Genomic DNA, 27,078 nt, shown 5'->3' with positions numbered 1-27,078 from the left:
TATTGACTACACATTTTAGTCAAAGAAAATTGGAATCTGAATGTTTGCAGGGTAAAGCTTCTCAGAAATGATTGTTTCTTTCTTTATTGGTAAATTGATTATGCAGTCTTTGGAAGACTGTAAACAAAACTGACATGAGATGTCCTACTCCCCCACCTACCCTCTTTTTACAAAATCCCTTTGCAGGTCACTACCCTGTAGCTGTGGCCCTGCCCCCTCCCACTCACTGGCACTTAACAGTTAGTAAAGCCAGACAGTCCTGTATGTCCTGCATGACTGTTTACTGGCGCCTTTAAATAATTATTCTTGGTATCTATAAGCCCGCATGATCAGGGATGAAGATTTTATTTTTTTTAAGCCAGGCTGCATTCTGTCTTTCTCTCACATTATGTCTGATCTCACCCATTTCTTCCTTTATAAGACGTGAGGTCTTGGCGGGGTTGTGGTGAGGAGGAGGAGGAGCAGGCCATGAGGAAGAGCGTGTCTCCGTTGCCAGGCAACGAGGGCGGGAGCTCAGCCAGCACCACACGGGTTTTTGGTGTTCCTCTGGAGGATGTGACCCACACACACACAATCAGCGGCCATGAGGTTCCTGCACTAGTAAAAGATATTGTCGACTACATTGAGGAGCACGGTGAGTGACTGAGACGCAGTTCAGTTCAGTTTAATTCAATAATAATAATAATAATAATAATAATGGATTGGATTTATATAGCGCTTTTCAAGGCACCCAAAGCGCTTTACAATACCACTATTCATTCACTCTCACATTCATACACTGGTGGAGGCAGCTACAGTTGTAGCCACAGCTGCCCTGGGGCAGACTGACAGAAGCGAGGCTGCCATATCGCGCCATCGGCCCCTCTGGCCAACACCAGTAGGCAAGTAGGGTAAAGTGTCTTGCCCAAGGACACAATGACCAGGACAGAGAGCCCGGGGATCGAACCAGCGACCTTCCGGTTACAGATGCGATTCCCAACCCCCTGAGCCACGGTCGCCCTAAATTCAGTCCTACATATTTGTTTAATATGCACATTGAAATGCATATCCTAGTCAAAAACGGGTCCAAGATTCCTCACAGTGTTACTGGAGGCTAAAGTAATGCCATCCAGACTTAAGTATCTGGTTAGATACCATATTTCTAAGATTTGAAGGGACAAGTACAATAATATCACTTTCTATCTGAATTTAGGAGCCGGAAATTGGAGGTCATCCAGGTCTTTATGTCTTTAATAAAACCTTGCAGTTTTGTGCGGTTTAACTGATTAGTGTGTCATCTGGCTTCAGGGAAAGATAGAGCTTGGTATCATCTGCATAGCAGGGAAAGTGTATACTATACATGTATAACGTAAACAGAACTGGTCCTAGCAAAGAAACCTGTGGAACTCCATAATTAACCTTAGTGTGTGAAGAATAGGGATGGGTATCGTTTAGGTTTTATCCGATACCAGTACCAAACCGATACTTTTGAAACGGTGCCGGTGCTTAAACAGTGCTCGATCCGGTGCTTAAAGAATGGAGAACACAAACTTTGTGCAAAAACCTCTTATGTTTTGCTGTTTTTTTGTAAAAAGATAACAATGTTAGCCTTTTCTGCAGCTATGGGGCATATATGGTATCACTCTTGGCTGGAAGCAGTGCTTAAACAATGGAAAAAACACCAATTTTGTCCAAAAACCTCTCATGTTTAGTTGTTTCCCACTTTTTCTTTTCTTTGGTTATTTTAGTATCTGCCATCAAACAAGAAGACAGCCGCATGTAACTACGACGGTGTTTGCTAGTTCACCTTACGTGCATTAATTTATTAACGTGGTTAGCCTACTCAACGTAAATTATCACCATCATCCGTCATCATTTCTGCTACACTGGCAGGGCTAGGGGCCAGGACTCTCCTCTTCGGGTTTTTGGGGGAATGTTGCTAACTCTGGTCCCATAACAGGCACCACACCCGCAGTAGATGTGCACGGTGTGAGGTCTCGCAGCAAGCTATCAAATACGGTGCATTTCTCGGCTTTTAACAAAATGCTATACGTCGCCAGGTGTTTCATCAGATTCGAGGTGCTACCTCCTTTGCACAGTATCACCTTAAAGCACTTGCTGAGTTTGCATCTTTTGCTGTGAAGTACAGCCAGACTTTGACCGCTTCGCCTTGGGCATTTTTAATCTGTAGCTCTGCTCTAAAAGAATGTACGTACCTGGGCCCGCCTACTACGCTTGCAAAGGTAAAGTGATTGGCTAGAATCCAAAGTGTGTGACATCTTAGGGAAAAAAAAGCACCGAAATGTGCGCTGCTTTTCGGTCTGGTTACTACTCTTTATGTCAGAACCGATACCGGTACCCGTCCCTAGTGAAGAAGACTCTCCATTAACATTAACAAATTGAAGTTTATTAGAGAGACTCAAATCACTGCAGTACCTTTAACATGCTCTAATTGCTAATAATTAATAATCGAATGCTGCACTGAGGTCTAGCAGGACAAGCACAGAGATGAGCCCATTGTCATCGACCATAAGAAGATCATTTGTAACCTTCACTAATTCTGTTTCTGTACCTCTACAAATAAACAATTCTTCTTCCGATGATCTGTTAGCTGTTTTAAAACTACGCGTTCTAGAATTTTTGAGATAACAATAAGGTTGGTGATTATTAGCCTTTAATATAGCCTATAATTAGCTAAGACAGCTAGGTTAAGTGACAGCTTTTTAAGTAATGGTTTAATCACTGCCACCTTAAAGGCCTCTGGTACATAGCCCAGTAATAGGGAAATGATTTGGAGGAAGTAATTATTGAAATTAAATCAGAGGGAAAGAGTCTAAATAATTATTAATAGTACTGAAAGTAGCTTAATTCTTAAATGAACTTAAAATAGCCAGAGGAAGGTAGCCTAGTTACAGACATTCAGTGTGTACAAAAGAAGCAGAGAAGTTCTTGTAGGGATAAAGCTCCTCTCTAAATCTTCTGTGATTAAATTATAAGAGGTTCCTTAAATTTTGCATGTGGCTGAAGCAGATCTTTCACCTCATTTCTTTTTGGTAAGGATCAGCTGCATCTCCCTCAGTTAAAGTTATGAGTCATATTTACATGGAACGTTTAATTTGTAGCAGGATACAGGCATTACATAATCTTACATAATTACCACTAATGTTAGTTTACTTAATGTAGAAAGAACTCTGCGGCTGATGTCAAAATCCTTTTATTCCGTTTTAGCTGTAGTTTGACTCGAGGGGTTGCACCTGTAGGTCATTCCGCTTATTTAACTAAACACGTCGAGCCAAAGATTTAAACAATTTCTCAGTACAAAATGTTGGATGTTCAGCTAAATCAGATTCTGTGATGTTTCAGTCCTGCTTTTGTTGAGCTACAGTATCTTACATCATGATAAAACCAAAATATGTTGTTTGTGGGATCCAGTTTTTGATAAGATAAATTCTGAAGGCCCTGGCAGACAGCTCCACGGCTGGCTTCCTTCTGTTACATAACACTTCTGTCAACTTCAGCCTCACTTGTGAAAACAGAAGAGAGTGAGGAGAGTAACCTACCAAGCGCTCGCCCTGGATTTTCCTACAACTCCCTAGAACATTTCTGTATGAGCATCACAGAACAGCAACTTCAGTCTTCTGTCATGTTCTTACAAAAAGGAAGTTGGCAGTTAAGACAGCTCAGTCTGAAAGATGAGAAGTAAAATGCCTGACTGTTTCACTAGCCAGATCCAAGTTTTGTTTTTTGTTTTTTTAAACTATCCAAATCTGAATTGGGCTTGTATATTGGTTCTGATTAGATTACACTATCAGTACTTGTTTTATAGCTCTTTAAAACCTCAGCCAGATAGTCTTATGTATGCTAAAGATATGTTGTTGGTTTGACCCTTGTTATATCAATTAGACACTTGTATGTCGTTACCCTTACTGTGTGCAAAATTACTTCACATGAGATAAAAAATTGCAGAGCATGTAAAGATCAGTTGATGTACTTTGTATCATTAGAGATTGAAAAGCAATTCCACAGCTGTAAATATATCCCACATAAAATGAAGGAATTGCCTGAGAAGACAATAAATGGTTTAAAGTAATAAAAAAAAAGATTATCAGGAAGCATCCTGATCATTTAAGTAGGATTCATCTTTGATAGAGATCTTACAAAGCAGGTCAATGGGACGCTGGACACGCTGGATACATTTTCACGTTAAAGTAAATAAGTGTTGAATAAATACGCTTTTTCTGGATCCCCAAAAGTTGTCACTGAACTTTTTTTAAACACTGCTGAAATGAAGTACCACTTCAAATTGTTTCCAGTGAAGCAGGTTGGTGATTTGTGTAACTTGGGGGCTCTTTGACTACATGAGGTTATGCAATAAGTCTCCAGGGTCTCTGCTGGTGCAATAATTAGAGCGGTGCTGCCTGTCAGGAAGTTACTAAGACAGTGAAAAGGCCTCCGTCTCTCTGGGATGCCTGGTAGTAGTTGAAGCAGGAAAATGACGTGAAATGTCAATTTGATAGAAGACAGTTGCCAAAAGCTGAAAACATTAGAGGCATGTCTGAGCAAATGCCCAGTGTTTTAATGGATCAGCAAAGACAGAGAGACCGTTTTATTTTATTTTAGTGTAACTCTGCTGTCACTCGGTGTACCTCTGGTGTTCTTCATGTAGACGGCTTTGTGGAGATATAAAAGGGAGCAGGTCCCACGGGATTCCTGTCATCATTTGGACTTAGTTGATTATCTTGCTTGTTAACAGATAAGAAACTGGAGAGTGAGGCTATAATCAAATGTAATCCACACATCAAACCATTACCACTTAAATATAGTTTGAAGCATTTCGTGTGTTTTTTTTGTTTTTTTTCTCCACACCATATATTTGTTGTGTTGTCAAAAACGGATCATTTTCGCACATTTGTGATAGCGATAAGTCATCAGATCTAGAACACTCACCACTAAACAGATGTTTTCAGGTGAAAATGCATGCAGTCAATGTACAGTGGGGCAAAAAAGTATTTAGTCAGCCACCGATTGTGCAAGTTCCCCCACTTAAAATGATGACAGAGGTCAGTAATTTGCACCAGAGGTACACTTCAACTGTGAGAGACAGAATGTGAAAAAAAATCCATGAATCCACATGGTAGGATTTGTAAAGAATTTATTCGTAAATCAGGGTGGAAAATAAGTATTTGGTCAATAACAAAAATACAACTCAATACTTTGTAACATAACCTTTGTTGGCAATAACAGAGGTCAAACGTTTACTATAGGTCTTTACCAGGTTTGCACACAGTAGCTGGTATTTTGGCCCATTCCTCCATGCAGATCTTCTCGAGAGCAGTGATGTTTTGGGGCTGTCGCCGAGCAACACGGACTTTCAACTCCCGCCACAGATTTTCTATGGGGTTGAGGTCTGGAGACTGGCTAGGCCACTCCAGGACTTTCAAATGCTTCTTACGGAGCCACTCCTTTGTTGCCCGGGCGGTGTGTTTTGGATCATTGTCATGTTGGAAGACCCAGCCTCGTTTCATCTTCAAAGTTCTCACTGATGGAAGGAGGTTTTGGCTCAAAATCTCACGATACATGGCCCCATTCATTCTGTCCTTAACACGGATCAGTCGTCCTGTCCCCTTGGCAGAAAAAAAGCCCCATAGCATGATGTTTCCACCCCCATGCTTCACAGTAGGTATGGTGTTCTTGGGATGCAACTCAGTATTCTTCTTCCTCCAAACACGACGAGTTGAGTTTATACCAAAAAGTTCTACTTTGGTTTCATCTGACCACATGACATTCTCCCAATCCTCTGCTGTATCATCCATGTGCTCTCTGGCAAACTTCAGACGGGCCTGGACATGCACTGGCTTCAGCAGCGGAACACGTCTGGCACTGCGGGATTTGATTCCCTGCCGTTGTAGTGTGTTACTGATGGTGACCTTTGTTACTTTGGTCCCAGCTCTCTGCAGGTCATTCACCAGGTCCCCCCGTGTGGTTCTGGGATCTTTGCTCACCGTTCTCATGATCATTTTGACCCCACGGGATGAGATCTTGCATGGAGCCCCAGATCGAGGGAGATTATCAGTGGTCTTGTATGTCTTCCATTTTCTGATGATTGCTCCCACAGTTGATTTTTTCACACCAAGCTGCTTGCCTATTGTAGATTCACTCTTCCCAGTCTGGTGCAGGTCTACAATACTTTTCCTGGTGTCCTTCGAAAGCTCTTTGGTCTTGGCCATGGCGGAGTTTGGAGTCTGACTGTTTGAGGCTGTGGACAGGTGTCTTTTATACAGATGATGAGTTCAAACAGGTGCCATTCATACAGGTAACGAGTGGGGGACAGAAAAGCTTCTTACAGAAGACGTTACAGGTCTGTGAGAGCCAGAGATTTTCCTTGTTTGAGGTGACCAAATAGTTATTTTCCACCCTAATTTACGAATAAATTCTTTACAAATCCTACCATGTGAATTCATGGATTTTTTTTTCACATTCTGTCTCTCACAGTTGAAGTGTACCTCTGGTGCAAATTACTGACCTCTGTCATCATTTTAAGTGGGGGAACTTGCACAATCGTGGCTGACTAAATACTTTTTTGCCCCACTGTATTTCTTTGGAGCTTTGCTTTTAATGCATTTATCAAATATTCCCCTTTTCTTTTGTTTGTATATGTTTCAGTACATTTTTTGGCAAATTTGTATAAACAACTTACAACTTACACGCTACTTCAACAACTTACAAGTGGTTGGTCAGGTAGCTGCAACCAAGTAGTTGTTACACATCCAGAAAAAGAACCAAAAATCTTTTGCAGCAGATTCATGTGACATCGCAGTGCATAACATCAGGATATTGTTTTACAAGATCAACTGATATGTTTGGTAAACAAGGGGGAAAAATGTTGGTTATTCTAAAAATGTCCTCTAAAAAGCCTTGACAAGATTTACAGATTGGTTTATCTTTTCTGTCACAAACACATGTGATGCTGCCTCACATGCGAATGATATTACAGTATGGTCATGCTTTTTCTGATAGATAAGGGAAGAATCCACATAACCAAATGTTTTTGCACACACACACACACACACACACACACATCACTGTACTTTCTTTTGTTCATCTTATATAAGTTGTGTAACAGTGAAGGATCTGAATCATTCTGCATCAGCAAAATTACAGTACTCGGTTAGTTTTGACTTCCCTTACAGGTTGGTAATTTTCAATTCCTAATTTGGAAACTCTAACATGACCAAGCTGTATTTTGTTGCATCTTTATGAGTTATTATTGTCAGAAAAACATGCCCTGTGGGGGGGGGGAAGCATATAAATCTTCACTGTTTTAAAACACCAATGACAATATAATAGTATTCCTGGTGCTAAACCTGGTTGTTACACTTTACAAGGTGACAATAAGCATGTTATTACAACATCGGTTTTGGACTCTGTAATGCCTGATTTTGTTAAAGAGTTCTCTGACAGACATGAGCTTGTGAATGGGCTCATTGATTGGATCCAGTGTCTCTGTTTCTCTCTGCTTTTGATATCAACTACTAAAAAATTTACTTACATGCAAAATTAATCCAAAGCAAGCAAACCAAACTACAGAAAGCAAGACTGTCACCTAGTAGGTATTATAACTTGCAAAACTACTGTAATGCCTGGCATACCTTCCTGATCACCTCTACAAGAGGACTTAATTTGACAAACCTTTAGCTGCAAAAAAGTGTGCCACACCTAAGCTACTGCCAAGACCTCTAAAGACCTAAGCATGCAAGCAAACACCTGTTTGTGAACCACAGTAGGGCTTTGATGAGGTTATCTTAACAATTATGCAAATATGAGAAAGGTGTGATTGTTATATAATAAATATAATTTTAAAAAATCCTGGTAAAAATGAATAAGCAAACCAAGTTAACCAAATACTGAAAATTGAACTGTATATTAACATGAATGGTTTTGAAGTAGTTTGAGTTGATAATTAACATATTCATAACTGCTGCTATGTGTGTCTTTAGGTCACCTGGACTTTGAGGGGCTCTTCCTGGTTAATGGCAATGCAGAGCGAGTGGATTGGTTGCGTCAGCGCTATGACAGTGGTGAGGAGGTGAAGCTAGAGAAGGAGGCCGATCTGGCGTCCGCTGTCAGTTTGCTCCGACTGTTCCTGCAGGAGCTTCCTGAGCCCGTTATCCCAACGGCTATACAGGGACGTATACTACAGCTCTATCAAGGTGTGTGACCGTGGCTGTGTTTCCTCTTCTCATGCTATTTTACGAATTTCTTCTACACTCAACCACAGTCTGTTTTTATCCAGTACAATGCAGTTAACCTCCTTTTTCACCCTGTCCTCCTAAAGTCCGGTTGGAGCTTTGAGTTTGTTCTGCTCAGTCCGTAAATGTACTTCCTATGAAAAGAGTGTTGACCATAGCTGTTATAAAAACAAGCGCACACTCTTCTGCATCATTTCTGGGTCTTCATCCAAGTTGATTTTGTTTTAAGCTGTTAAGGCTGTGCCCATGTAGGCTGATGCTGGTTATATAAGCTGTGAGTACACAGTACGGTGGTCTGCATGTAAGGAAAACTGGCTGAAACAAACTCTTTCATAACGAGAACCTGAATTATCTCTATGTTTGCATATCTGCTACGCTGATGCACAGCCTTTATCTTTTCCTTTCTTCATTCTTTCTGCCTCTGCTTGTCCACACTCTTCTCAAATTCAAAATCTAAGGTTGTGTTAACAATGTCCCAGAGAGAACTGCTGTCTTATTAATTCTTCATTTTTGAGGGATTTTTGTGTATTTGGGTAAAAAATGATTGAAAGGCATGGGTTTCATTTCCCTTTTTTGTTTCGGCTCTTTGGCCTGTCCTCTTTCCCCTCTGTTTTTATCACAGATAATCTGCTCTAATCCCCTTGTCACAATGATGGTTGTTCCGGTTGCTGTCATCCAGATTATAGTAGAAGACTGGCTGTGTGTTTGTCGAGACTCCTTGTCATGCCATTTATTTCTCAGTGTGTTATATTCTGTAATGGCACCACTGCACTTGAAAAAGGATTGCCTTTTTTGCACATTTTCCTCTCTGTCGCCCTCCGTCTCACCTAGTTTCACCTCTCCCAGAGGTGAAACTGAGCATAATGTTATCTGTGTGTGCAGTTTCTCTTGATTAGATTTTTTTAAGGCTATCTGTGAAGGACCAAGAAGGACCCGATAACCCATAATTCACCCCACATTATCATTAGTTTTGAGAACAAGCTCTAAAAGCAACACAGACTACAACAGAAATTCTAATAGTGATTCTGAAATAAGAGCTTACACCCTTTTCAACTAAAAATAAAATAATTACATAAGAGATCCTGTCTGTGGGGTCGAGCTCTCGCCAGCTGTGCTTCATAGCAAGTACGACCTGCTGGTTCTCCCGGGAGCTGGTTTGCACAGTCCATCAAAAACCTAACATTGTTTGATGATTTTAAATTGGCCATAGGTGTAAATACTCTTAGCCTTGTTAGACCTGTTGAGCTGTCCAGGGTGTCCCCTGCCTCTCGCCTAATGAGAGCTCCAGCCCCGGTGACGGTGAAGCGGAAGTGGTTAAGCAAAGAAATGAATGTATATTGGCTTAAGTAATGATATCCGGTTTTTCGTCTTCACATTTGCTAGATTACGACAACGAAGAAGAGGTGTGTAGAAATTTGAAGTATCTGCTTCAGGATCTTCCCCAGTTGAACTACGGTCTGTTGCGTTTCCTGTGCCGCTTCCTGGCTAGCGTGGCGTCACTTCAGCAAAAGAGCTGGAACGTCGGAGCGCTGGCCGCCGTCTTTGGACCCGACATCTTCCAGTAAGATTCTTCTGCAGTTATTTAAGAATTTCGAATCGTAATTTTGATCATTGTACACAGCTACCGTCTCCATCTTACAGATGTTTACTTTTAACTTAATGAGGATGGTGTGGATATGTCACTAGTATATATTCAGTACTACATTACTTGTTTTAGAACTCCTGCTGCTTGTAGGGATGCACCAATACCACTTTTTTGGAAACGAGTATGAGTACGAGTACTTGCATTTCAGTACTCGCCGATACCGATACCGAGTACTTAATAAAAACATGATTTAAATTTGCAGGGAACAGCTTTAGTCCTATAATTTAACAAAAAACAAACAAACAAGGGACTAGTTTGGAATTAAGAACATTTATTTAAAATGAAAAGCATGTTGTATGCAACATATTACAGAATAAATAATTATAAAAAAACAAAATTTAATTTTAAATTTGTTCGTCTGTTTCTCTGTTTAGAAGTCTCACTAGCACAGTCACAGCTGGGATGACATCAGAGGCTAGTGCGTCGTAGCTGCTCACTTTTTTAGTTAGTTCCTCAAAGGGGGCGAGGATGGCAACAGTCGTCTCCATATGAGCCCATTGGTGAGCGGTGAGATAGTCAGGGAGTTCGTGCTCGGACACGCCCAGCACTCGCTTTTGCTAAATGATGGACTGGAGCATGTAATACGTGCTGTTCCAGCGCGTCTGTACGTCCTGCTGCAGTCTCTTTATTGGTTGGTTGAGCTGTCCCTGAATGTCCTCGAGGCGGGAGTAGGCTAAGGCGGAATGTTTAAAATGCCCAACTATTTTCCGTCCCACTGCTATAGCATCAGCTATGCTCCTCTGTGCTAATAAGCGTGGGTAAACTCTTTGTACTCGTTGTCGTGTTGGGATTTTAGGTGCTTGATTAAATTACTTGTGTTAAATGCGCTACCTTTAGAGCCTCCTCTGGACAATTTCGCTGAGCACAATTTGCAGTCCGCCTTTGTTTTCGCGTCTTCGTTCACTTTGAAATAGTTCCACACAGCTGACATGTCTCGCCTCGCTTTCTCCCCGCTCTGAGCTGCAGCTGGGGCCTGGGGGCGGGCACTCGGCGCCTGTGATTAACCCCTTACATGCCGCTCAAACATAGACAGGTCTCAGACCGTGGTATCGGTCCTCGGTATCGGGGGACTTTTAACAAGTAGGAGTACTTTAGAAAATGTGGTATCGAGGCCGATACCGGTATCGGTGCATCCCTAGCTGCTTGTATTCAAAAGCTTCATTGTTACATCTTCAGTGGAAATGATTAATCAAGTGCAAATTATCAGATTATAAAGCTGTAAAGTCCGTGGAAGGAAACTCTTGAAGCCATATACCACATCACATTTAATGAAGCCACAGAATGGAGTGACAGCTGAATATCTATTTTTTTTAAAAGAGTGAAAGAAGTTTTTATTTTTGGCACTTGCAGGAACACATTTACACAGAAGTTAAAAAAAGAGGGGTGTTTATTCTCATGGGAGTATTATTAATCTCATGGGAAGCAGTGTGCAGCCAACTCAAACTTTTCTGTCATTTTCCATCTGCAGTCTGTCAACAGAAGGAGAGGACCTTCGGGACCAGGAGTCTGTCAGCAGAGTCCTGGCAGAGCTGCTGGACAATCAGGAGGGCTTGTTTGACTCAGAGGACGATGATGTCTCCACCACCAATGACTACAGCTCCATCAATGAACAGGTTCGACCCATCTCTCTTACACCACGCCTCTCAGTATTGTTGTTTCTGCCTTGCGTACTGTCGGTGTCCAATAATATGACAATAATTAGCATAGCAAACTTTCTACACTTGATTTTGCAAATGCTTTTGAATTTATTAATGACTGTGAATGGTGAAGATATTGTAAATATAGCTTGTGCTGTCGTAGCAAAACATTTTATCACAGTCCACAGAGAGGTCGTCTATTTTCAAGCTTACTCGTTAATGCAGTTTTTGGTGTTTCCAGCCCACACGTCTTCCCTCCTGCTGTAACAGATTATTTTCCCCCTGGGATCAATAAAGTCTTCTTCATCTATTTTTTGTTCACCCCGGTCATTCTCCCATAGGGGTCTTTGTAGCTTTTCTTTTATCCTCAACCAAACACAGTCTCTAAATCTAGAGAGTGATGGTAAATGCCTTCTTAACCTGATATAATAATTAGAAATCTGCAAACAAAAACAAAGTACAAAACAATCAAATGGAAAAACAAGACAAATTTAAAATTTCTTGCCAAGTTATTTGCAGAAAATAAAACTTTTGTAAAAAAGTTAATTTATTGGCATCAATCGTTACATATGAACAAAAGCGTGCTTTCACAAAAGCTGTTAGATTCCTCTTTGTCTTCCTCCTCTTTGTGTTTTCTTCGTCCTCTCTGGTGGCATTTGGCTGTAAAATGTGGCATTTAACCGTGCCAGGGTCAGAGGGGAAGTTTTTCAGCGCTGACGCACAGAGATAGCAGTCAAATCTTATGAAAAGCGAAAGATGAAATTTATAAATGTCACCCAACAGCATAAAAGAATTTAAAAAGGCTTGAAGTGATTGTTCCATCTAACAAGCATGTTCTGTCTTGCGCTGGGGTCTTTTTTTTTTTTTTATAAATAATTAAATTTTGTTGTTGGCATCAGCAGCAGTAAGTTAGATGTAATAAATGATCAACCTTAAAGGCTAACGTGAGAATAACAATTCTGCTTTATTTTGACTCCAGTATTAGAAATCTAGAAGACATCACATTAACTGATTCAAACCTGTTATGTACAAAAACTACAGTGTGTCTAACTGGAGTTATTAATTAGCTAGAAGATCAGGCTGAAGTTTTGCTGTAAGGAAATGTAAATAACACTGATACCAGCTGTACCCACTTCCTCTTGGTAATGTTGAAATGTAAGCAGTGGCGTTTAAGGAAAACAATACAGCATTTTTCTGTAAACAAAATTTTTCTCCGAATGATCTTGGTGTTCCCGCCCAAGGACAATGGCACACCCCTGCATACTTTACACAGAGCATTACAAGAATGTAGTTTTATAGAAACACCTGAGCCTAAACCAAACATTTTCCTCCGCTTTCTAACAGCTCGTTCTCTTTGCTGTCGTGCACAGTACAAAGAAAGGCGTAGTTAACTTTTAACTTTACAGTGCCCTTGTGCTTTTGTGCGATAACAAAAATACAACAATAAAGAGGCAACCCTTGATCAGTATCTCAAATGCTGTGCTACTTTAATTTAAGAGTACGTTGTTTGCCACAGCAGGGACTCTTTAAAGATAGCCTAAAAATGTTGGAGTGAAAGGGCAGCCTGTCATTGTGAAAGTATGACCACAAAAAGAAAAAGAGAAACTTTGCTATATATCTACATTGTGTCACCTATTCAAAACCTTTCAGCTGCTTGCTTTGTTTGCTCCCCTCTCCTTATCTTTTATTCTTCGCTTCACACAGTTAGTGTGCTCTTAACCGAACCACTGCAGACTTTGCTTCCACTTGCCTCGTAATATTGAGTCCTTGGAGTTATTATCTGCCAAATCCTTCCTTTTATTCAAGGAAAAGTTTAAAGCCTTTGCCTTGCGAAAGACAACTAATTAGATTGTAATTGCGCTCTAAACAACAACAACATAAAGCACAAGTTCTTTCAAGCAACGTCATATCATTCCCTCTGTTAGCTGTTGACCTCGGTTTTATTGTCTGATTTGTCAGATGAATGAGACTATAATCTAAGAGAGGAGGTGAGAGCAGATGAAGAATGAGAAGACAGAAGCAAATCTGTAAAGACATTTCTGTGCACTGATCCATGTGTCTTATGTAATAGAGAGGGCAAAAAAGTGGGTGGTTTGAAGAAGGAGGGGGAGAGAAAGCAGCCAGGAAGATAGGGGAGAAATGACAAGAGTGCAGAGACAAAAGAGGAATAACTGAAGGGAAGGAGAGAGGGAGGGAGGTAGAGATGGTGAGACAGGGGAGGAGGATGATGTAACCATGTAACTCACACCTCCAGTCCCTGCTCTACACCGGGGATGACTCTCATGAAGGGGATTATCTCCCACACACACCTGCTTTCACACAGGAGACCTTGAATCAAGCCTGGTTACAAACTAAAGAGTAAGTTGAAAATGCTTGGTCGAGCCTAGCTAGCACACATAAAAGGAGCCAATTCATCCTAAGAAATGGAGAGACATTGTAAAAGCAGCGTAACAGAGAAGTACATGAACGATAATGAGCGGAGAAAGGTGGAAGGCAGGTGTTGTTTTTATGGTGTGTTTGTGCTCACCTTTGGAGCACAACAAGGCGGGAATAGGTCTGACAAAGATGAATATAAAGATGGATTTTAGCTTGTTTATCGCACAATCGGAGTCAGTTGAATTTCTGCTTGGGTGACAACAAGAGTACGCTGATGCTTGTTGCTGTTGCGAGGATAATAAAAGGTTTGTTTTTTAGTTCACACTTCTTCGTTTCAGGGTTTCTGCTTGGAATATGAAAGAAAAATATTCTGGATTCTCTACTGAGATGGCTTGTGACATTTTTGGTGCAGCTTAGCTTGGCTTGGCTGGACTGTCTGATAGTGTGTTTTGATTCCTTAGCCCACATTTTTCTTTGGATACACACCAGCTTGAAAATATATTATTGCTCTAATCAACCACAATCCTGTGGCACTAAAATGCTGCTCTGTTGTGACTCATAGCTTTTAGACAGACAGCGACACTGCAGTACCAATATTACAAACATAAAAAGTGTGCACACTGTCCCATCGGAATAATAATATCTGTGATGCACAGTGCCTTGCGTACTGGGGCCACAGTTGATATTTCTGCAGATTAAATGAGGCTTGTAGGCTTGAAGTTAATTTGACTGCTGAACCTCAGACCTTTTCCGCTTGAGCTCTTTTCTTGTTACATAATTGTTCTGTTTCATGTCTCAATAAGACCTCAGATCCCTTTGTACATCCCCTGTGCCCGAAGTGGACATAAGTTAAGGCTTCAGCAACAGATGTTTTATAATGCATTTGTTAGGCAGCTTGTGAGAAGACTTAGTATGTGGGTAGTTGTTTCTGTTATTACTTTTCTGCTCCCTGCTGCGTTGCTGTATGACCCTTTAATTGCACCAGGTGTCATTTCTGTTTAATGCAGAGCTGCAACGATTCATGGAGTAATTCATATAATTCTCTTACAAAAAATTCTCGATACAAATTCCTTTCTTTGACTGCTTTTGTGCCGTTGTCACCGTAGGAACGTGAGCGCTTTGCGACTTAAAGCAGACCTGCAGTACCAACAGATTTAGGAGCAGAATAAAAAGTTTAACAACATTAAGCCCACACAGTTTTAAACAAAAACCCTGATGACACAACAGCAGCAGCAGTGATGATGATGCTGGCACAGTTTAACGTGTAGTGCGGACGCTGTTTACACACCGCGAAAAGAAAAGAGGAGGAGCCATTACCGAGATTTGCATCCAAAACAGCAGCGCTGTTCCTGTGATCACCATTTAAACCTTTACTGGAAAAATGCTGGCAGAGTCCAACAAACGCTGACATGAGGAAAATTGAACTCTGAAGCTGCTCCATCCACCACTGTTTGTTTTAAGACAGCAAAAAAATCTTCACTAACGTATATTAAAATGTGCAGATGAACTGTTGACTATCAAAATCGTCACTACTCGATCCGTACCGGAAACCCGATCGGTACCCCGCATGCGCGAAAGGTGTCTACTTCCGGTCGTAGCATTTTACGATAGTTATGGGTCAGAGTATCTGTTAAGATGTTAAGAATAATAAGTATATCTTAAAATGTTTGCAATAATGAAGCATTTCAGAACAATGTAGACAAAAACGAAAAATAAAAAGATAGTTACGGATCGGGACCTGCTGACCGAGCGAATGAACCCTATTGTAACGGAATTGGCGTCATTACAAACGTGTGTTAAATTTGATTTAGTGATAGTCAAGTGTGTTTATGCTTGTCTGTGTGGAGAGGATTGACTGGAATAGTGATGATGATGATGTCCGCTATCACTGTCAGTTGTCAGTAAACACTTAATCCGGCTGATGAATCTTCACGTGACACATTGCTAAGTCAATATTATTAAGTCTGTAATTAGGCGCCATTCTTCGTATTTTACGGCGCTGTTGTTCAATCGGGGGACGCTCTCTGTGGAGGAGAAAAGCATGAATTTGTTTGTATACGGAGGTGTCCATTGTTTAAATGTCCCGGGCAGTCGAAAAGGAGGCAGAGCTGTTGAGAAATGCTAGGAGCTAACTGGGCGCTAACCGTATCATTCAAATATATTGAATGTCGCAATCCGGTTGTTCAGTCTGACGTCACTAGCCGTGTCTGGACCTAAACTCCGCTGCAGGTCCATATATCAAACGATCACTATGGCATTACTGAGAGTTGAAAAACTGTCTAAAGTCTTCCATCTTTAATAAAATGATCAGCGTTCTGCTCTACCAGGTGTAATGAAGACAGAAAACTAAACAGCAGTGACGTTTGTAGGGTTACTGAAGTTGGGCTAGCTGGTATATAATGATGTGCTACGTGACCGCTAGCGACACAGCTATGTTAGCATAATATAAACAAGCTAACTTTTTTTCCACTCGATAAAAGTTAACGTGAGTGTTCTCGGTGGTCAGGAACAAATGTAATCGCATGGCAGGATGCTGTAAAAGGACCAAACTTCAGCCAGGAGAACAACTGAGATAATCCACCCACAATACGAGGTTAGTCACTTATATCATGCTGCATGGGCTGGGCTGTAGTTACATCCTAAGGTTTTAAAAACTGAGCTTAAATAAATGATTAGTGGTAATAAAAGCTGAGGGAGGTCAACAGTGATCACTGACTGTTTTAGGAGCTTTTTGAGATCAAATAGAAGAAAATACAAAACATTAAACATGTTAACAACACAAAAGCCATATTAAACGCAGACTACTTTTTTTTCTTTTTTTCTTTTTTTAAATATTAAACTTTATTAAGAAACAATATACAGAACATGTATACAATCAGAACAAAATTAACATATGCCAGGGGGTGTAATACAAAGAATTACAAACATTCAAATAATTTGTAATTACTACAAATAGTAATAGTTTTCATAGCCTTTTTGTTAAGTGATCCACTAATCAATTTTATGTAACATAAAACATCATTATAGTAATGTTTAAAATTAGGTTTTTTGTTACTGTATTTGCATTTGTGAAAATAAAATTTAGCTAAGATAACTAACAAGTTTATTATAAAGTAAACATCTTCTTTTTTTGCCTTTGAAAGAAACAAAATACAGCATTTTCCCATTTCACAGTAAAGTCTTTATAGAGATGTCCAGCAATGAATCTACTGAAGTCTTTCCAAAATGTTCTAGCGTATGAACAGATCCAGAAGAGGTGTTGCACAGTCTCAGGATGGCTTCCACAAAATCCACAGTTCACATTTATGTCCCTTTTGAACTTTGTCATGTAATGATTAGCAGGATAAAATTTATGCAGCATTTTAAATGAGACTTCCTTCACTTTATTCGTTACCAGATACTTGTTAGGAATTGTCCATACTCTTTTCCAGTTAATGTCACTGACAAAGAAATTCCAATAAGAGACCACATGTGGGATATAAACGCAGACTACTTTAGGCCCGGAAGTAGGATTCGTCGTGTCATCACTGAACAACTGGATGTTGACAAAGAGAGGAAGTGACGTAAGCGGGGTACCGATCGGGTTTCCAGTACGGATCGGGTAGTGACACCAACAGTTTCCAACAATGGCGGCAGCTAGTTAGTTTTAATATTACTCTTATTATTCTTTCTGGGTCACAAAATAAACGTTTCACATATTTTCAGGCGAGAATGTAGCTGTGTAAACCTCAAATATCTGCTCAGTTTATCAAGACACCACATATTTTCAAAAGCGCTCTGTCGTTTTCGGAGACGTCTGTTACCCACTAGCTCGATAGCTAGCCGGGGGCAAGGTCACTAGAGCCGTGAGAACACCGGACTCCCGGCAAATCGTTTTCAAATCCACCGCCGTCTTTTGCTACTCAGGTTAAACATATATAAGTCACTTAGATAACTTAAAAATGTTATTGTTTGGCTTTTTTTTTTTTTTGTATTTTATTTGTTCCTGAGTAAATCTGTTTGGCTGAGATTAAAGTTATAGTTTTTACACAGCTGAATAAACTTCAAGCAGACAGCTGATTATCAGAAGTGTGAGATGCTGGAGAATATATTCCGGTGTCCTGTTATATTTTAGATAGCAAGGAGTTTATTAAACTTCACCGAAACAATCTGCAAATTTCATTAAAATTTAATAAACTCTCATCTTGTCTTTATTTTTAGTTAGCACATACCTGAAACACTTAAAGCTGTAAGCTAATGATCGTTATATAAGAGCAGATGCTGCTGGTGCAATAAGCTGTACGTTTTACGTCCAATGGATGATGATCTGATTAGTCGACTAATCGCAAAAATAATCGGTGACTAGTCGACTATCAAAATAATCGTTTGTGGCAGCCCTAGCTGAAAGCAGCCGTCCTGTTTTACATTGGAGCAATACCTGTAGCAAACAGGGGTGAGTCTAAAGGGGGGTGTTGGGTGTACTAGACCATATATTATCACAAGTATTTCTTATCTGATTACTCGATTAATTGATGCATTAATCAATAGATTATCCATCAATGGCTGCACCTCCCTGAACCTGTTTCTTCCTGTTAAAAAGGGAGTTTCTCCTTCCCACTGTCGCCAAAGTGCTTGCTCATAGGGGGTCATATGATTGTTGGGTTTTTCTCTGTATGTATTATTGTAGGGTCTACCTTACAATATAAAGCTCTTTGTGGTGACTGTTGTTGTGATTTAGTGCTGTATAAGTAAAATGGAATGGAAGAGATTACTCTATTACTAAAATAATCAATAGCTGCATTGTAGTGCAGCTGCAATGTGTATACATGCAGTTGAGTGAATGAAAGGTTATAATTTTAAAACCTAGGAAAATCTAGGATTATGTGTTCCATGCATGAAAGACTTGTCTGTCTACTTAATTACTGTCTTAATGAAAGCACAGGTGTGGTCAGAACTGTGAACAGTAACTCCAACTGGGTGGATGTAGTAAATTCATAAATATCAAGGTGTTCAGCAGCAGTGAACAGCCTGCTTAGGATGGAGGACACACACTTGCTTGGACCTCTGACACGAGTGATAAATTATTGAGTGGTAGCCTATTTAAGTTTGAATGTGGAGTTATTTAAGGAGGATCTGTTGGCCTAGTTGGACAGTAGAGGAGATGTATAATAGCTGTGGAGAGATATATAGTATGAACACACAAAGATCTACGGATTTTTCAATAACGTCTTATGAATACACAGCTACATTCTTGATTTATTTACTTTCACTAAGATCTAGATCACACTGCCCACTCACTGCAGGAACATTAGGCCAGAGGGCTGTTCTCCAGTGGTACTGCTGGAAGTAAACAGTGCAGTCTTGCAAGCAAGAATGAGCAATAAAGCACTGAGAGGAGATTCAGTTGAACAGTTTGGACCTTTACACTTCCAGCACCTTAAAAAAAGTCCACTTCACAGTTCAGCTTCCACTCTGCAGTAGATAAATCTGAAAATGAGAAAGAACTGCTTCTCGTCTTTGTTCTCTTTAGTCTCATACCGCTCGGGTCTGAATGACCCCTTGGAAACCGCAAATGTAGGCCACAGTTTGAGATCGGTAATGCCCATCCCAATCAGTTGTTCTGTGATTGTTCTGTGTTCTTGGCCCACAGACAGTTTGACAGCCAAGCTAGTGATGTCAGTGCAGCTTGTTCCTTGTTCTCCATCCTGAAACTCTGGATTAGACTGCTAAATAAGGGCCAATGTCGTGACCTTTTGTTCTAGAGTGTTCTCTCCCATCGTTTCACCCACTCGACCACACACACACCACACAGAGGCGCACTTGTCTATCATCACTGGGACTTGATGTCTAAAAGCACTGCATCTTCTGTTTTTAAACATTAATTTGATAAGTTAGCCCGATTAAAGATTTCCACAGCCCTAAATGGGGGTGGGGCGGGGGGTTATAACTGTTTAACCAACCCAATGAATGACCAAGCAAGGTCATCTTGACAGGGGGATTTAACCTCTCTTATCCTCTAATATTGTTACAACCCCTCAAATGCTTTCTGATAACTTACTCAGCACATTGTTGACCATATTCATAACTCCATTTATACCATTTGAATGAACACATCTAGCCCAGGGGGAAGTTATACAATCAAGATTCATTGTTCATGATGTCAACCGCTAATGTGGATACACAGGGGCTTTTGTATTTAAAGCTTATCCACACCAATTTTTCCATGTCACTGACCAGCAGCCTGGATAGAATATGCTTCTGTTAAATCTTTAATCCCAGTTCATGTTCATTGAATTCAATATTAATTTTTCGTGCAGAGAATTTTTCATGAGTTTTGCATAATTTTAATGTTTAACCCGTCTTTCTGTGATTTCCTGCTGTGTGTGTTTGTATCTGTTTGTGGCAATCACATAATCTGAAATTATTTTACACTCAAAATATTCTGATTTGGATTATAACATCAGGAAGGTGTTTACTAAATGACAGTTTCTATATTTATTGTTTCAGCTCTCTGGTTGATAATTATGTGTATGTCCGGGTCAGCGGAGAACGTTTTAATGAAAAGCAGCTGAAAGAAGCAAGCCTGGAAAGTTGGGTTCTTATATATAAATGTCTAAGATAAGAGATGAATTTTCTGCATTCATATATAAACATCCAAAACTGGAGTTTTAATAAATCAAAACAATATTTCCCGATGGTAGCATGGTTTCCATCCATTCTCTTCCACGTATCCAATTCAGGGTCGCTTCTAGAAAAGTCCAAGTATGATTGTGATGTGAAGGCAGAAATGAACAGAGTCCTCTCTTAACATCACCATGAGCTGAGCTGCTGCTTATTTTTCCAGCTCCTGTGAAACATTAGCATCACTTGTATTTTTTATGTGTTAATAGCAAAGGATGGTCAGGAGATTAATAATTGTCTGTCAGGCTTCCATATAATTTAATCAGTATTTCACACACCTACACGTAAAGATAAGCTGAGCTACGGGGTGATAATTAACTGCATGCTGGGATAAAGGATATTTTCACTTCTCAATTGAAGCTCTGTCATAAAAACTGAGACTGAAGCTGTTTAAAAGTCTACGTTCTGCACTTGGTCTCACTTAGACACACACACGCTCTCTTACTTCAGGGAATCTTGTGAGTCACCCTCCTAGGTCTGCACATGTGACGATGCAAGAATTTCCCAACAGCCAATCAGGGCTTTTTTTAACAGAGGTGTTTCCATAGTGACAGTACAGTGACAGCAGCAGATGCTGAGAAGACCAAAGGAGAGAGGCACAGGAAAGGGCAAACAGGGTGATGTTGTTTCCTCATGACAGTGAATCTGATTTAACCTTTTAGTCCACGTTCCTTTCTGGGTTTTTGTAGTTGAGGTCAAACTTGTGTCTAATGCAATGTGAGCATAAGGTGTAGCCTGAAGACATAGCTGATGATTTTACACAGGAAAAAATATCTGTTTATAAAAGTCATGTTTTACTAAATCAACAAAAGAAATCCTTGAGCTGGAGCATAAAGTACAGCTTGTTCACATGCTGTCACCTACCAGAATGATGATGAGTTATTTCTGTCAACATATTTATTCCCCCTCCCACCTTCTCTCCTACATCCATCTCCTTCCCGTCTCCCTTTCTTTCTTTTTACTGGCAGATTCATTATCACTCTTCTTCTTTCCCTTCGGCTCGCTCGCTTGACCTTTTCCTCATCGTATTCACACCTTCTTACATGATCTTAGCCTTAAAACCGGAGCTGCGGCAAAAGAAACTCAATAGTTTGTTGTCGAGTTTAGGTTGCACTAGAAACACGCAGCATCAGCTCGTCTTTTTCCATCACCCTGTTTCCTTCTCTGTAAAAGCTTTGAATATGTGGCTCGTGCAGGCCAATCAAAGGATTTTCCTGCACCTACAATAGGACATGTGCTCTCTGTGAGTCAAAGGAAAAACAAGACGGTGATTTTTCCTTCTGGTGTGTGTGTTGCGTGTTCAGTTTTTCACAGAGTTTGTGTGATATGGTTGAGTTAACATCCAGAAACCTCCGCAATTAAATAAAATGTCTTCTGGTGGTTATTTTTCTATATTAATAATCAATTTTTGACCCATTTCTGTGACCTTTCTATATTTGCAGAGTACACAGACCCACACGTATCATACATGTCAACTATGTGCTCAGTGTGTTTACAGCTGTGGATGCAGTCTGACATTTAAAAAAGGTTGAGTATCTGCCATTTAGAAGAAAAATGCATTCACTTGTTAATTTTTAATTTATTTTATATCAAACAGCAAAGCTCCACGTGCTGCATACCTTGTGGTCTGGTTTCTCCTTATTACAGTCTTGGAATGTGACTATCATGCATCGGGACATTGCTACGTCAACGAGAAAATGATACATCCTCAAGCCCGAATTTAAACCCTCGTTCCCGTCCTTCTCCCTCCTTCTCGTTTCTCTTGTCCACTCATCGCCCCCTCCATCTGTCCGTCAAAGAAATGTTTTTTCCCTCCCTCCTGAAGACTACATCTGTGCTGTCAATGTGTTACTCATTAGCGTCGTCTATATTTGGATATCTAATTGAACAAACGGTAACATCTTGGTTCTGCCTTGCAAACACAGAGTATATATAGCTTTATATGAAATGATTTTATCTCTGCAATCACTGGAAGCCCCTGAAAAATAAAAATATAGGATATGTTCACATGCTATTCTTATAACTGTAAACCTAACAGTGAAGTTGGCCGTCTTCATTGGACTCCATCGTGAGGCTGGTTAATGTCAGCGTGTATATTTCCACTCAGCATGAGATACAGATAAATAAAGTTTCACGTTACTACCCGAAATCTTTATTGCAAAATAAACATGCATCGCATTACCCTTTAAGAAACTGCTTTGATAAACATTTCTGGATTATGCTACACCCGCAGTACAGGTGGTTACCTGTGCTGTAACCTTTGTTGTTCCGTAATGTAATCCTGTTTTTAAATCTAATTGTTTTAGTGCTTGTAGTGCTCCTCATTTACATCCTTTTATATTTCTGTCTGCAGATCACAGAGCTGTTGGATGATGAGAAGTGTGAGGCAGAATGTGAAGAGCTGCCTCAGGACGGGGAGGACGGCCCTGCCTCAGATTCACCGCAACGCACGCACACCGATGACAACCCCGCAGTCAGGTGCGGTCACACATCTCTGTCTTTGTTATTAGATCACATGATGTGTCAGAGTCATATTAGGCAGAGGATATGACATGTGATAAAGGGCATGACATGTCTTGGATTAAAAACCAAGACGTTCCAGTTCTGTGTTATTTTTCGACAGCCCTTCAGGCCAACTAGCAATGTGGTCATTTTATCAGCTGCTCGTCTCAGTCTGATTAAGAGAGATTTTGTTTGGTCTGTAATGGACTCTCAGTGTAGGAACAATAGCTCATTCACTCATCGAGTTATTTCATTTTATGATGCCCTAGAAACAGTGATTTTTAAAAAGACAAATATTTTAATCCCAAGGCGCACCAAAAGACAAGCCAAACTTTCAAGGCACACCTGCATGCCTACATGTGGAAAATAGCTTCTTTCATGTGAAATATCAGTTCCTCTTTTATTTATATATTAGCAGAAATGGGCATCTTTTACAGCACATTTGTAGCATCTGGATCGTAACGCCTACAGATTAGTTACTTCTAGTTTGCTCCACACAAGAAAGCAGTCTGTTTTATGTTCTCAGTCAGACCCTTTTGATGTGTACTAATATAGACAATTTAGTGTTTTTGCAGTTGCAATGTATTTAGGTCAGTGTATGCTTCTGAAGTTAACTGGATGATATCTTGTTTGTGCTGTGGTCCCATTTTAGCCCACTGTGAACATATTTAACTGTGTTATAGTATAAAAGGTCAGCAATGACAGCAGGGATCAAGTTGGAGTATGAGTGTGTGTATCTTTGGTATTAGCAGTTAATTTTTTGTTTGTGGTTCAATACAAAATGTTTTCCATGACTGTGTTTATATTTATGTGAGCTTTATTAGAGGAAGATTTAAGGTTGCAGCTATTGTACCACAGTGCACAGACTGCCAGTGAAAACAAAGGGGGGATTACATGCAGTAAATTCTTTAAATTAAACAATGCACATCAGATGGTTTTGATCCTGAAGTCACATGGGATTGATTTTAGTTGGTATTAAATCTCGGTTAGCCGTGGCTAGCCTGCAGCCATCATCCCTTTGACCTCGACTAACCTCTTGTCTGGTCTGGGGGGGATTACTGTGGTATTTGTAGACCATGGAGCATCCAGGGTACTCCGCAGAGCCATTTCAATAATGCACAGATTTAGAGATTGTTTTTTTTTCTTTTTTTTTTTAAATTCCTAGTCCTATTTAGTCCTCTCGAGTCTGGTTATGTGGAAAAAAAATATATTTTTGTGTTTTCAGAGTTGACATTTTCATAGGCTTGTTAAATTAAATGCATAAATGTTTAGAATTTGAGCATTAAGGATGGTACTGGTTATGATTGGATGGGTTTGTTTTTTGTTTTCTACGATTATAACCACCACGTTTTTGGAAGCAAGCTGGAAACACTTACAGTCGAGTCTATTAATTTAACCCACGTGCTTGATCCAGAGCCAGTCCTGACCTCTCTGGGGCCTTAGCAAAGTTCTGCCAAAGGATCTTCCTGACAGATCCATGAGCCATTTTAACTATTTATCATTGCCACATAATTACACCAGTGATCCCACTACAAACCTAACTCCCTAAACCATTTAAGGATAAGCACTGCTAGGTAGAACACAACGAGATGTGGACGATAAACAGTGTCGTTTCTATAGAACTACATGAAGTTTTAACATCAGATTTGGAGACTTGTCTAATTTTCTGTTAAAATACACAGAAATGTTTTTGTTGAAAATCAGGTTGGGCTGTTTTTTTGTCCTCAAACCTTTTTTTGAGTTGAGCTTGCTGTTCCATATATGTATATGCCATATGCTTTGACAAGGCTCCAAAAAGGTAAGTTCCCATCTAGTGATTCAGCGTTAACGGTGGCTCAGTTGTTTGTCTAGACTTGACAGACAGGGAAGGCTGTCCTCTGTGGCTGTTGCTGTGCCCTCTTAATAGACTCTGACAGCCAACACACACACACACACCTTAGATTCCAACAGCCTCTACTCATTTCAGATCTATATATATATATTCCCTGGAATTTCTCTTCTGATCTCTCTTCTTACCCCATCACTACTTCCCTCCCTCTCTGCCCTTGCTTATGTTCTCTCTCCATGTGTGGAAAGTATTTTTCATGGGATCACTGAAATACCCTGGCAGCATGAGAAGCATCACCCTTAGAAAGCACGTCTATGGCTAAAGGCGGGAGGAGAGCGATGGATTAATGGAGGGAATGGAGATTCAGGCAGCTAAAAGCGCCACAGTGAGATAAGAACTGGGAAATGTCCCTACTTGTGAACGATTTATTGATTTTCAATCTAAGTGATAATGCAATACTAGACCTCAGGAGGAAAAATGTCAGCCTGACAGTAGATTTTAAAAAGATTAGCAAACGTTTGTCTTCAATTTTACCTTTGAAGACAAGTTGGCCTCAATTTTTTACTTTTTAGAGCGTCGTACCAGTCTAGCGTGACTGACCTGTGTGAAGCAGATTACATCTGTGTACATAAAAATCACGCGTGAGATTATTTTGTGTGACTGTGGAAATGATTCGTATATCTCACTGGGACACCATACCAGGCTGGAGAGCCTTGTTCTGTCCATTTGTGCCAACAATTTTCATGTGCACGCACACATATATGTCTGACCTCGTCCCTTCTGGGTCACCTACACTGGCTTTGACCAAACTGTCAATGGTCACAACAATTTGGATATTAATAATCATGAAACTGATCTATGTTGGTCTGGTCCTAGTTTTGGGCAATGTGCAAAGGAACTGTTTATATGTTTGGGAAACCTGCAGTGAGCTGAGACTGAAGAAGTCACTTGGATGAGTGATGAACTGTTTCTCCAACTGAAAACCCATCGTTCAGATGAACAGAATCAGCTTTTGGGGATTTCCTTACCTGGATGATTGAGCATGCATCGAGACAAACAGTCACTTACTTTTTTACCTGTGTGAATTGGATGTTGAAAGCTTGGTTGTGTATTCTGTATCGTTTTATGCCATATTGCACTGGTCCAAAATGATCTCCAAACTGACCGCTGGAGTCCTTATCAGGTGTAATTCATAGCCACTGTTTTGGATTAACAGGCACAAATTGTACCACAGTCCCCTTACAATTCTTCCCTCGAGTTTGCACAGTGTAAAAGGGCCTTTAAACTCTCTGCACATGAGGAACAGAAAGAGACAGAAACCATGGTTAGTTTTATATCCTCATCCAGAGCTGAAAGCTTGTGATAGCACGATCTATCACAAATGCTGAAAGAATCCCATCATGTATAAAAAGGAGAGAAAATGTCCCAATTCAAACCACCCTGTCTTGTTTTTCAAAAGCGAAAAAAATAATTGCGGATTTTTGTGTTCAAATCCAACACATAATTAGCTCTGCTTCCCAGGGCTTTGCTGCTTCCTGGTACAAATTGATAAGGTAAACCTGTTCTGGGCTGTCTCTGCTCTGCAGTCTGCTTCCAGAAATTTTATAAATAACAACCCTTCAGTAAGTATTGACATGTGTTGATGCTGTTCTCCGTTAGGTTTTCCTTACTTGCACCCTGCCCATGCTTAAGGTAACCATTACTCGAATATGTTGGCTATAAGATCTCTGCGTGACCTGTACATGGACTGTATATGGATAGGTCATGTTTGCTTTATTTTCAAAAGCTGACACCAAAAGAAAAAAGGTAGATATGCACACAGACCAAGTTGTTTTTAGATTCTTTTCTTTCTTTAGCATTTTTAAATTGTGATGTATGTTTCTATAGCAAAAGGAGTGTAATGCACACAGGAAGTGAGGGATCAGTACATAATCAAAACATTTAAAAGGATACACAGAACTAGTCAACACTGTCATAGTGTGTTTTCTTCAGCACGAGAGGATTACTCTAACAAAGAGGTCTGGAACATGGAGGGGGCTGGATCAGCAGGTCAAGGCAGTGGGAAAGTAATAGGAGACATAAAAAAAATGTACAACTCAATCAAATAGAGCTAAACAAAACTGTCATTGCAGTTAATTTAATGACAGAAAGCTGTTGCACAGCTGTTGTCAGCTCCACTCTCCATGCATCTATATCACTGTG

General features: G+C 40.2%; 1 protein-coding gene across 6 annotated transcripts in view; it reads left to right on the top strand.

Moving 5' to 3' along the window:
• Positions 1 to 27,078, top strand: part of fam13b (family with sequence similarity 13 member B) — a 68,976-nt gene that overhangs the window by 17,424 nt on the left and 24,474 nt on the right. For all 6 annotated transcript variants that reach the window (XM_085415353.1, XM_085415346.1, XM_085415341.1 and 3 more), the window contains exons 3-7: positions 422 to 634; positions 7,977 to 8,189; positions 9,612 to 9,789; positions 11,342 to 11,486; positions 22,900 to 23,024. In XM_085415353.1, the coding sequence (XP_085271479.1) occupies positions 469 to 634; positions 7,977 to 8,189; positions 9,612 to 9,789; positions 11,342 to 11,486; positions 22,900 to 23,024 (827 nt within the window). In that variant the 5' untranslated portion in view covers positions 422 to 468. The remainder of the gene's footprint in view (positions 1 to 421; positions 635 to 7,976; positions 8,190 to 9,611; positions 9,790 to 11,341; positions 11,487 to 22,899; positions 23,025 to 27,078) is intronic.

The sequence above is a fragment of the Rhamphochromis longiceps genome, linkage group LG2 (genome assembly GCF_057381845.1).
Source record: "Rhamphochromis longiceps isolate RC_006_pf linkage group LG2, R_longiceps_female_GT1.1, whole genome shotgun sequence".
Lineage (NCBI taxonomy): Eukaryota > Metazoa > Chordata > Actinopteri > Cichliformes > Cichlidae > Rhamphochromis > Rhamphochromis longiceps.
Note: the sequence above shows the minus strand (reverse complement) of the source record. Positions and strands in the feature narration are given on the sequence as shown.